Source organism: Panthera tigris, chromosome C2, assembly GCF_018350195.1.
Source record: "Panthera tigris isolate Pti1 chromosome C2, P.tigris_Pti1_mat1.1, whole genome shotgun sequence".
Taxonomy (NCBI): domain Eukaryota; kingdom Metazoa; phylum Chordata; class Mammalia; order Carnivora; family Felidae; genus Panthera; species Panthera tigris.
In genome coordinates, this window is record NC_056668.1 from 13,993,225 (window position 1) to 14,006,012 (window position 12,788).

At 41.4% G+C, this 12,788-nt stretch overlaps 1 protein-coding gene across 1 annotated transcript; it reads left to right on the plus strand.

Moving 5' to 3' along the window:
• Positions 1 to 10,544: 10,544 nt before the first annotated feature.
• On the plus strand, positions 10,545 to 10,736 carry LOC102954315 (keratin-associated protein 8-1). The gene has a single exon (XM_007092142.2). The coding sequence runs from the start codon at positions 10,545 to 10,547 to the stop codon at positions 10,734 to 10,736; it is 192 nt and encodes a 63-aa protein (XP_007092204.2).
• Positions 10,737 to 12,788: the final 2,052 nt, after the last annotated feature.

The window sequence follows — 12,788 nt, forward strand, 5'->3', positions numbered from 1 at the left end:
TGTCTCCCACAGGTACTGTCGTGAAGTAGGCCTTATTCTCTGATTGGATGTTTTAACAGTTTTTAACAGTTTTCACTCGAACAGTTTTTACATCCAGTTTTTACTGGACAAAGCCTGAAGCTGTTACTGGTAAAGAGGCAGTGGTCACTGAAGACGATGCCTCGTCAGTTTTGTGTTGGAATAGTGTTGCTGTTTTCATCTGTTCTTGGATGTGATTACAGAGTAGTCTTGTTTTTACCTTACTCCGTCATTGTCACAGACTGACCTTGCCTGACTTGATGTCCCGGAGCTGGTGTATGGACGTGGGGAATGCTCTGGTTCATCATTAATGAGGTGAGGGCTGCCGTTTCTCTTTCTTGCCCCCAGCGATTCCCTCACTAGACTGTGAGTTCCTTACAGATATGCACTGTGCCTAATTCAATGTGCTACATCGCACACACTTGATAAATATTTATGGGATTATTATAATTATTTAAAACCCTAGGGAAAAAGCTTAATCCTTTGCTCCTTAAAATACGGTCAGAGGACAAGCAGCATTGTCATCACCGTTCAAAAGACGGAATCTTGAGCCTTTCACTGACAAGATCGCAGGTGATTTGTGTGCAGGTAAAGTTTGAGCCCTGGCCCCGTCCGGTAGATTCTTATCCCTAAGGAAGTAGAGAGGGACGTGGATCTCACTCTTGATTTTGAAAGTATTGACGAAATGGTATGAAGATTTTCAGCAAAAAAGCAAAGTTTTTAAAAATACTATTTTTCCTATGTTTTTGTTCTACTTTTACTGCTATTTATGGAATAACTAGTTTACATTTTTCATTTCCACTGCGGAGAGAGGAAAAGCACTTAAAATTGAAGCAGGAGAACTTTCTATCAAATAAATGGAAGTATTTCTTGCTTCTGAGGCCTGCCAGGCAGAGACCTCTTCGGATATTCTATAAGACATCCTAAAGGTGCTGAGAATCATTGTCTCTAAACATACTCTGTTATTTCTCAGACACCAGTTCCTTTGCAGTGACTTGCCTGTGAAACTCCTGACATTATCTTTGACAACAGTGTTAGCAGTTGGGGTGTCCTGTTCTTTTCTCTTCCCCTTCCAGTCACTCTCCCCTCTTAGGTGATCTCTTTACAAATGTGCCTCATTGCCTCCAACATTGCCTTCAACATTGCCTTCAACATTGCCTCATGTTGAAACGTCTCTGTCCAATGCAGTCGATTGCAACTTCAGAATTTTCAAGACTTTCCTAATGAGCAGCCTTAAATTTTAAGATAAAGAAATCTTTGGGGACATAGGTCCTGCTTTTGAAATTCATATTTATTTTTATGTTTAGTTTTTGGTCAGCAAAGACTGAGGAAACGATGCTTCCGGTAAATAAAGCTTGCCATCGTGTGTTGTTAGGCAGTTAGTACAAAACATTTTTAAGGCAGAAGGACATAACCTTAAGCCTTCCAAAGGGCAACCGGTGAGTGAAGATGCTGAAGTGTCATGCTTATAGTCATCAGTGAGTCTGTTTAGTGCTGAGGTAGCACAACAGACCATAATTTCTTAACCTTTTTCCTTTGGACTAACTCAGCTTACAGGTTGGTGCTCTGCTTTTAATTTGTACACATTTCCAGTTTCTGGCTCGAACCCTCCCTTTGTGTCCAAAAAGTGGACCTCAGCTCCCGGTTTTGCATTACTATGAATAGAAAGTAGATGTCAAAAATGACCTTCCTCTGCCACCAGGGACTAAAAGCTGACAGCAAAAACATACCTTCCTGGGGATGACTTTTCACGTTGGTCGTTAAGCACCTGTGAGGTGCTTCTAACAAGAGTCAGTGAGCTGATTATGCATCCAGGCATCACTGTGGTGTCACCTTACTTCTTAAGGACACATCATGGGTTCTGCATCAAATAGCAAGCTTCGGTAATTAGGTGCTTGCCCTGATAATTAACCAAGTGACCTCACAAACGTGGCTTAGCCCCACAAGTGCTGAGATAGCAAGGCGTTGAAATTGTGTCTCAAGTTAGCCCCAAGACTTGGTCAGCAAGTTCTGGGCTTGTCCTGTGACACTTTTAGGGCATATTGTCTGGCAACCATATTTGACTGCATGTGATCTTGACTTGAGGACCGTGTTTCTTGACTTTGGCTGTATTGACATTTTGGGCTGGATAGTTCTTTGTTGTGAGAGTTCAGGGGGTGGTGCTGCCCTGTACGTTGTAGGCTGCTTGGCAGCAACCTGAGCCCCTACCCATTAGATGCGAAGCAGCATCACCCCAGTTGTGACAAACAAAAATGTCTCCAGACATCGCTGAATGTCTCCTGGGAAACAAAGTTACCCATGATAATAAGTCATATTAACTCTGGTTTATCAAGCCTGGCTAAGAAGGTGTCTCCTTTTTATCCTTCACCATTTCACACTCATCTCATTTTGAGATTTGTGTTTTGTTAAAGAGGACACCTTTCAGAGAGCTTCCCATTGAACACTACAGATTTCTCAAGGTGTGGCCAAAGCACTGCCTTTACTGGAATCCCTGGGACTGCTTATTAAAAATGCAGATTCCTTGGCCCTACCTCAGACCCAGTGAATATGAATCTAAAGGAATGGAGCTTAGAAATGTGCATTTAAAACAAGTATCCAGGGCGATTCTTGCAGAGACCAAACTTCGGAAACTATTGTGGTGGAATGTTTTGCAGAAACTTCCACAATTCTCTTCTGTGATTCCATCACTGCATTTTGTTTTTTAAAGCGATGGCAGCTGGGAGCCCATTACTTTATCTTAGCAGGGGTGTGTACTGCGGTGAGCAAAAGTGCTCATATAGCCGTGTGCTTAACTGACCAAATTCCAAGGAGAGGGGGTCGCATTGTAATCTTGGCTCATCTGTGATTTTGATGTGAGGATCATACCATGGTTGAGGTGTTGAGTCCCAGGAAGTCATCTCATCTCATTTTGTAGTCAAATGGCTTGGGGCCCAGAAAAGTGATGAGCCTGAATTCTCACAGCAAGTGAGTGGCCAAATTACATTTAAAATATTAATTAATTAATTCATCCATTCATTCAGTTGATATTATTGAAAACTTACACCATGCCCAGTAATGAGCTAGAGAGGGATCAAGGCTGATTAAAGGCATTGTTTCTGCCCATGATTGAGCAGGGTAGTGAACCAGATATCAGTCACTTAGGTAAGAGTTAAAGACAACTATGAAAAGTACTGCAGATACGGGGGAGATGGTGGTCTTCCATGATGCTGTCGGTGGATGTAGCTCATTCAGGGGAAGGGAGGACAGAAAGGCCTTCCAAAGGAAGTGGTTGAGCTGGTGTCTAGAGGTTTCTGGGAGGGGAGGGAAAAGAATTCCATCAGAATAGGCAGCAAGTGCTAAGGTTCTAGAGTGAGAAGGAGAATGGTACCTTTCAGAAGGTACATTGACAGTGAAGGTTAAGCATTGAGTTGGGGCTTTTAGGACAGTTTAAAGATAAATTTTAAAAAATTATCCTGAAAGCAGTGGGAAGCTATTGAAACATTTTGATGTGTGTGTGTGTGTGTGTGTGTGTGTGTGTGTCTATCATAACCAGATCTGCCTTTTGTATACACTTTGGTTATTGGAAGCAGATTGTAAGGAGGAAGTTGTCACTTGACTAGCTCTGAAGGCACTACAGCAGTGTAGGTACATAAATAAATAGCTTGCTTTGGGTAACGTGACAGGCTGAAAAATGGGTCGCCCAAATTGTTTGCTCTGAATCCCTGCAACCTGTGAATATGTTACCTTACCTTACCACTACCTTACCTGGTAGTGAGGCAGAAATGGGTAAGTTAAGGATCTTAATCTGGGGAGTTTATCCTAGATTATCCAGGTGGGCTCAATGTGATCCTTAGAAGAGGGAAACGGGAGGGTCACAGTCTGTAGTGTAGTAAAAGCAAGAGATCCCAGGAAGGCAGGGAAGGGGCCACGGCCAAAGAATGCAAGTGACCTCTAAAGCTAAAAAAAGCTAGAAAACAGATTCTCCCCTCAGAACCTGCAGAGGAAACCAGCCATGACTACACCTTGATTACAGACTTCTGACCACGAGAGTTTTAAGATAATAAATTTATGTTGTTTAAGCTACCAAGTTTGTGGTAGTTTGTAGCGTTAGGAAATAATAAGAAATGAACAGAGGTAGTGAAGTGGAGATTGAGAGGAATTAATAGATTCAAGAGACTTCTAGAAGGTAAAATTGACAGCACTTTGTCATAGATTGGATTTGCAAATGAGGGGGTGCCAAGGGTGACTCCTCGGTATTGATTCTGATTGTTCAGATAGTATCATCTCACAGCATGGGTGGAGATCTTATTTTAATATTGAAAACCAGATACAGCTTCTGAGTATGAGGCCCTAGATGACAATAATTAAATTTTGTATGCAAGTTAGTAAATTAACTGAAGGGAAGTCATGCTTTGAGGGTCACAGTGTTTGACTGTCAGACAGTAGTAACTGAAAAGCAATAGTTAGGAGGATTGAAATCAAGGGTCTGAGCGAGCATCTTCCCCGGGATAACTTTACATTATAGAAGCATGACAGTTCTCTTTATAAGCTTCTTATAACAATAATTAGATGCTGTCTCTACTGGCTCTTTTATTGTCTCTAATTGTCCCAAGTGCTTTACAGAGCTTCCTAACTGGAGGATCTCAGCACTGAAAGACCGGTGTGCCAGAAGCACTGCTCGTCTAAGCCTCTGGACGATTTGGGCAGGATCTGGAGTGGCAGAGCTCAGGGCATGGCTATTGTCTCTCAGCGAGTCCCACTTGATTATTCTACTATATCCTAAAGATGTGTAATGTGCCATGTGGGAAAAAGATTGGGAAGCACTGCCCTCCGGTATTCCTTCTTACAGTGTCTTTCATGGATGTCTTGTATCAGAATCCCTGGTGGGGGTATTGGGTAACAATCCTGATAGATGAGTGTTAACCCACATGTGTTCAATCTACCTCTCTAACAGTTCTTTTTTTTTTTTTTTTTTTTTTAAGTTTATCTATTTATTTTGAGAGAGAGAGAGAAAGAATCCCAAGCAGGCTCTGCTCTGTCGGCATAGAGCCTGATGCAGGACTTGATCGCATGAACTGCAAAATCATGACTGGAGCTGAAACCAAGAGTCGGACACTTAACTGACTGAGCCCCCCCACCCCCACACCCCAGGCGCCCCTACCTCTCTAACAACTCTTACTTTTATCCCCATGTTTCTACTGCCACTCTAGTTTAGGCTCCTGTCCTCTCTTACCTAACTTGGTGTGATGGCTTTCATGAGACTCTATTGATTATCAATCCAGTGACCATTCCTTTCCTTCTTTCTAAGTTGGCAGAGCCTGCTTAGCACTATACCGGCAGAAAATGCCTGGTACATGCTTTTCCACCCTTCTCTGGGGCCCAACCATGAGAGGTGATTCCATTCTGGATCATGGGAATCCACTGTAAGGCAAATATGAAATGAATTCTTTGGAGATAGCAAAGGAGCTGTGGGAGAAGTCCTCTTTTCTGCTTCTTGGTTTTGGATGTTGATGCAGAGAAATATGAAGCATTCACCTGCTACAGCAATCCTGCAGCCATGGGAAGAGACTGAGAGTGTCCCAGCTCTGCGCCCTGATATCATCAAGCTCTGAAGTAGCCCTGGAATTGCGTGTGTTCTTGTTTCCTATTAGTTGTGAAAAATAAACTTTTTGTTTAAGCAGGTTTTGGCTTGGGTTTTTGTTACTTGCATTCCTACTAGATACAATTTTAAATCTGGTCTTCATACATACCTCCAGGATTTCCCCATTCTAATTCTTTCCACACTGTCAGAGTAGTGATCTTTCAGAAATGCAAAACTGATCATGCCACTCCTAGCTTACTGCATGAGTGGTTCCCTTTGACTCCATGGCACATACAGTCTCATATGCCCCCAACTACCTTTGTAGCCCCACCTTCCATTAATTCTCCTGTCACTATGGCTATGGACCCTTTGGATCATCTGTGACTCCTGTACTATTTAACACTGTTGAGCCTTTGCTTTAAAACACTTCTTCCTGGAATATCCCCTAAAGCCACCATCCACCCCCCACCCCATACAATGCCCACCGATAAAAAACTCATTTTCAAGACCCAACTCAAATATGTATCCCTTCCATAATGAAGTTTTGCATTCCATGGCCACTGCCACCTATTTCAAGGAGACTTGTTCACTCTCTCCTTCATCCCTAAAGTCTACAGAAGGCAGCAGGGACTTCCAGAGTAGAATGTATAACATTGTTTATTCATTTACATATCATTTTCCATTTAATTACCATTTCTCATTCATCTTCAGATCCCTAGTACCTAACAATATACCTGGAACACAGCTGATGTCCAATAAATGTCTGTAAGAATCAATGTCTGAAAAGACAAATGGAAGAGAATTCTTGTATTATAGAGTAACCACTGGCATATATTTTAAAATTCATTTAAAACATTCCCTTGTAATTTCTCTCTCATTACTAATGAATAATAATATTTTGAAGCTGAAAACTGTATCTTTGAAGCTTGTAAGACAAGAACTGTTTTTTAAAGTTTATGTATTTATTTTGAGAGAGAGAAAGAGTGCGTGAGAGCAGAGGAGAGGCAGAGAGAGACAGAGAGAGAGAGAGAATCCCAAGCAGACTCTGCACTGTCAGCATGAAGCCTGACACGGGCCTTGAACTCACAAACCATCAGATCATGACCTGAGCCGAAATCAAGAGTCAGATGCTTAACTGACTGAGCCACCCAGGCGCCCATGACAAGAACTACTTTTATTGTGCATACTGAAATTGACTCTTAAGATCTGTACATAGTGCATTTCTTGCTCCTTTGTAGAAAATCGAGCAAGATTCTTCCCTATGTTTATTCATGTCAGACCTTCTTTAAAATCAAAGAAATGTGAAAGGAGAAATCAAGTTATTTATTAAATAATATCTTAAGATTTTTATTAAAAGAGAAAAGGGTCATGAACTTTATCCAAACCAATAAATATCCAGTAATGATTAATTAGTCCAGTACTGTGTCATTTTTTTAATGTGAGAATATAGTATTTTTCTCCTTGTCAAACCTTCATGTCACATGACCCTGTTTTTTTTTTTTTTTTCTTGTTTTTTTTTTTAGACACTCACAAAAGTGAGACATTTTACTGCAATTGGTTTAGACAATTTCCACTAGGGGCTCCCTGCATCGCATTTCCTTTCATGTTGGGAGGCTCTGGAAAGGCTGTGGACCTTTTTGGTACCTGGCTTAAGGAGAGGTTGAGTAGGAGATACATTTAATGTGGATATTGGGGGACAGACTTATGTGGTTTGCAGTCACTTCCATGTCTAATTAGGCTATTTCTAGCCATCGTTGTGTGGGACTGGTTTCCAGGAATTCTCTACCATCCATTCCGCCAATTCACCCCAAATTTTTGACACGATGATGAAGGGTCAGAGGTCATATCTCAATATGAATTTGCCCCATGGAATTTAGCACAGGATGCATAGTGGAGAAAATAGTTCAAAATGTTGGAGTTAGAAGCTCATCTGTGGAACAAATATAGGACCAGGACAGGCAGTCAAGTAGTAAAAATACTTTTTTCAGAATTTCGTAATAATTGTAATTTTTGTTAGTGTGTACGTTTTTTGGTGATTTCTTTGAGCATTTAGCAAATGTTTAATTTTGCATTTAATTTTATATTTTTACGTTGTATTCTTTTACATAAAAAAGACTCTCAACATTGTATAAACTTCACACTTTACAGGCCCTAGACCTTCCCTAAATAAACCTATATCAGAATAAAGCTTTCATAGGCGCCGTGTAGGATTAAGCTAGCTATGAGTTATGTTTTAAAATGACTTGCTGCTAATGTGTCTCCCTAAAATTTTCTTGGGTTAGGCTTTTTTGTAGACTTTCTAGAGAAAAATCAGGATGTTTACTATTAATAGGGCCCAAGATTTTAAAGCTTTTTAAAAAATGTTTATTTATTTTGAGAGAGAGACAGAGAGAATGCATGAATGAGTGGGGGAGGGGCAGAAAGAGAGGGAGGGAGAGAGGGAGAATCCCAAGCAGGCTTTGAGCTGTCAGGGCAAAGCCCAGCATGGGGTTCCATCCGACGAACTATAAGATCATGACCTGAGCCAAAATCGAGAGTCAGATGCTTAACTGACTGCACCACCCAGGTGCCCCTAGGGACTAGTATTTTAAAAAGACAGTTTATTTTAATTTTTATTCACCATTACTACTCAGATACAGAGCTGGGTATTGTGCCCTGGAGGGCACAGCTAGCATCTCAGAATGGGTAGGTGGTGAGGGAGGAACTCATTTAAACAGAGAGTCATAATTGAACTTTGGCATTGATTCAAATCTTTTTTCCTTTCCAGTGTACAATGCTATATTTTGTTTCATTTTTCTTTTTTTTAAAGGTTATCAGTTTTTCTTTAAAGAGCAGAGCAATGTGATGGCAGAAGAAATATAGTGTAAATTATTCTATGATTTTTAGGGAAGGCTCTACTGTTGAATACCTTTATATTTTGGGAGCAAAGCTAATTTTAATTCCCTGAACTTATTTAGGCCTAAGTCACATGAAGTGTTTGGATTTTAAGATCTGAGTCATCCTAAGTGGCCATGGAGCTTTGTTCATGAACAAAGATGGCGGCACAGCTCTGTGAATTTTCAAAACGGCATCTTCTGTAGTTAATCAGTTAGTGGTTAGAAGGCTGGCAGAGTTTTGTGTTTTTCCAGGTGTTTCACCTTGCCTTTGGATTCAACTTGTGACCTCTATGTACTCCCAGAAATTTAGACCTTAGTTGCTGGTGATGGGGAGGAAAGTTATCTCTAGGATCTAAAGTAAAATTTGGGGGCAGTATGTAAGACGTATTCTTTCCATGGCCTTGTGAGGACAACTCGTGATAGCTCTGTGCCTTTCTATTTTTGTGCCATGTGTCCTGCTGTATTTTCTGTATGTTTTCTACTAAGTGCCATTCTGGGCAATCTCAGTGCAAGTATCTAGAATAGGTTATTAGGTCTTGTGTGACTCAAGTTACTTTTGATCCATCTTGTCCCTTCTTTCATTCATATTTGAAAACTAAATTTCTACTTAAAGAGGAGTGCTTCCCTTCCCGCTCCTGAGAAGTGAGAAGTGAAATGTTGACCTCATATGTTACCTGGGCCTTCACAATTTCATCACATTTGTCAGATAATCTGCTTTTATTAGATCCAGGGAAAAACAACAACAACAACAACAACAAAACACATTTCAGGATAAAATTTGCCATTCATTTTTCTGTTTTTATTTTGTTACTATTTTCAATATTTATTTGAAATGCTTTTTTTTTTTAAATAAGGTTTTCTTTAATTTTTATTTTGAGAGAGAGAGCATGAGTAGGGTAGGGGAGAAGAGAGAGGGAGAAAGAATTCCAAGCAAGCATCCCCTTGCCAGCACAGAACCCGGGGCAAAACTCCAGCTCACAAATCATGAGGTCATGACCTGAGCGGAGCTCAAGAGTCAGATGCTTAACTAACTGAGCCACCCAGGCTCCCCTCAATATTATTTTAATTTTTTTTTCAACGTTTTTTATTTTATTTTTGGGACAGAGAGAGACAGAGCATGAACGGGGGAGGGGCAGAGAGAGAGAGGTAGACACAGAATCGGAAACAGGCTCCAGGCTCCGAGCCATCAGCCCAGAGCCTGACGCGGGGCTCGAACTCACGGACCGCGAGATCGTGACCTGGCCGAAGTCGGACGCTTAACCGACTGCGCCACCCAGGCGCCCCCCCCTCAATATTATTTTAAAAATAAGATCAACAAATCATAATTATTTGACAGTTCATTTTGAGAGTTAATCCACAAACTCCTTTTTTTTGTTTTGTTTTTTTTTACAATTATAAGGTTATTAGTTCAGGCAGTGGTCTCAAAATGTGATGTTAGATATAGTTCAGGTGGGAGTTATAATTATGATTAATTTTTTAACCGGTTCTTAAACCAGAGTAGCTATAGACAGAGAAAAAAAATAAAAAGGAGACTTTCCTGCGAGTTCTATAGCATTTGTCTTGCACATTACCAAAAAGAGAATTCTTTAATCAAGTGAACACTAAGAAATACGTCAAGTGTTAGTTGGATTCACTAATTATTTCGTTTGTTAATTCGTTTGACACAGATTTATTGAATTCCAACTGTGTCCTGTGGACACTGAGAGAGCAAGAATAAGAATTAACAAGCTCAGAACCTTTCTGGGTTGTATAAAGACTGCTTGCAGAGAATTAGATCTCGGGTCTGTGGGACTCAGTTCTTTGAAGTCACTGCAATGCTTTTTTTAGTGGACGGACACACTTTGTTTGAAGGGATCCGATGCCTGCATCGGATGACATCACAGCTTTCTTAAGCAGCCGTAAAGACATCTAACGCAAGGGCAAATCACATTAATGAGCTTTTTGTGGTGTCGTCAAGAATGAAAATGAGGGCCTGGTGTTTTTCACCACGCCCCACCGCCGGGGTATATAAAGAAGGTTCGGGGCCTGGGGAATCCATCACACAGAGGAAACACATTCCCCTGCTACCTGAGCCCTCCGCTGCGGACACCATGCACTGCAACACCTTCTCCGGGGCCGTCTTCCCAGGGTGCTACTGGGGCAGCTGCGGCTACCCCCTGGGGTACAGCGTGGGCTGTGGCTACGGCAGCACCTACTCCCCCGTGGGCTACGGCTTCGGTTATGGCTACAACGGCTGTGGGGCCTTCGGCTTCAGAAGATACTGGCCATTTGATCTCTACTGATTTGCTGAAATTTGCCGAGGCGCTGAATCTTCTCTCCCAAGGCTGAGAGGCACCCCTCCACGTCCCTCCCCCTACCTCCGTCTTTAGTCCTCATTTGCCGCTCAACCTCCCAGGCGCTGCTTCTCGGGCCTAGCCCTGGAGTCCGGAGGGAAGAACAGGAACGAGCCGATGACGCCTCCAGCTGCCTTCCCTGCATGATGTTCTTTGAGACATTTTCAGAACCTTGATACCCAAACATGTATTTCTTCTGAATTTTTCACCACGCTCACAACTCTTGATAAAGTTGTGGGTGTGGGTGTGGAATTCTCAATAAACTTGTCTCAACCAGCATACTACTCACACCTGAGCCCAGTTTCCTTTCTTGGTGTGTGCACGTTTTCTGTTACACCGACTGGGGGAGGGAAGTGGATTTATCTTTCTCCCGTGGGCTTTAGAAGCAGGGAGAAAGCGAATAGTCCTTGATCTGGGTGTGATAAACAGTCCGAAGGGGCTGCTTGTGAGGAAAAGAAAAAAGCTTGTCTTAACCTTCCCTTAACTCTGACATCCACCTGCAATCTCTGAGCCAACAATGTACCATTCAGTGCTTGGGGTCTGTCATCTCCCAATTCCTGCCCCTCCTCAAGGAAACCCAACATGGTGGTGGTGGGGGCATGGGGTGGTGGGGTGGTAGGGTGGTAGGGTGGTGGGAGGTGGGGAGGTGGGGAGGGTGGGGAGGGTGGAGGGGTGGGTGGAGGGATTTTCCACTTATGTCCATATGAGTGCAAATGAAACCCACTCTGTCCCCTCTCCCAGGGACAAAAAAAAAAAAATGTAGCATAAAATACCTATTAAAAGATTCTGAGGCCTCATGTAATAGAATAGCTATAGGTTTATTTTAGGAGTCTGAGAGTCTTTTAGGGGAAGGAGTAGTTCTCTCCTAGCAAAATATCTATGGTGTTTATTTTACAGCTTGGAAACTCCAGGTTAGAAACAGTGATGGAAAGCTTCTTAATCTTTGTACAGTCAATAGCAGGTAGTGAGTTTTACTCTTTAAAGATATGAGTGACTTCATAAACATGGGGGAAAAAGTAACTCTAAAGAACTGTTTCTGAAGATATATCAGCCTTCTTTTGTGTTCCTTTAGAGAAAAGAGCATTATTTCTTTTATAAGCCAAGTCAAAAAGGTCTCAATCCTCCTGTTGAAAGCATTTTATGTACAGTACAAATATTCTTGGTGACAGCAGGCTTTGCTTAACCCTGCTCTTTTCTTGAGTATCTGCACATATTGCCCATGATTCACCTTGTAGCCGAAAACATAAAGGCTATTTGGAGAAATTACTTTGAAAGAGAATATTTTCTCCACCATATTTCATCCAACAGATATCTTTTTAACAAAATTCAAAAAGACATCTTGTTCAAGGATTTACCTAGTGGATTCTTTCCCAGTACACCATTGTGATAGTCAATACAATTTCCAGTTTGAAACTTTCTAGGAGCTGCATATTAATTCATACTGGGAATTGTAGTTTAAACATTCATGTTAGAATAGAATAGAAAAAGAAAAGAGGGATTTCTCAGGAATCAGAGGGTCAGATAGAAGCTGGATGTCTATTCCACTGTTCTAGAATGATGACTAAGTTACATAAAATTTGTGCTTGAAGAGACCTCAGAGAGCTATCTCACCCAGTGTTTCTGAAAATGTGGTATGTGGGAGAATCACCTGGGGAGTTGTCTGGGAGGATAAGTTATTATGACTCACCTACAGGAGTTCTGATGTGGTACATCTGAGGTGTGATCTAGAAACCTAATTTTTTTTCAACTTAATTGAGGTATAATTGACGAATAAAAATTGTATAGATTTAAGGGGTACAGCAGAACGTTTTGAAGTGTGCATACATTGTGCAATGATTACCACAGTCAAGCTAATTAACATATTATTCACCTCATATACTTCTCATGATTCTTATTTCAGGTATATGAAAGGGTGTTCAACATTGGCAGCCATTATGGAAATACAAACCAAAGCACAATGAGTGAACATCTTATGTGTGTTAGAATGGCTATTATCAAAAA

Coding starts and splice junctions, on each gene's coding strand:
- LOC102954315 (XM_007092142.2), top strand. CDS start 10,545: ATGCACTGCAACACCTTCTCCGGGGCCGTCTTCCCAGGGTGCTACTGG.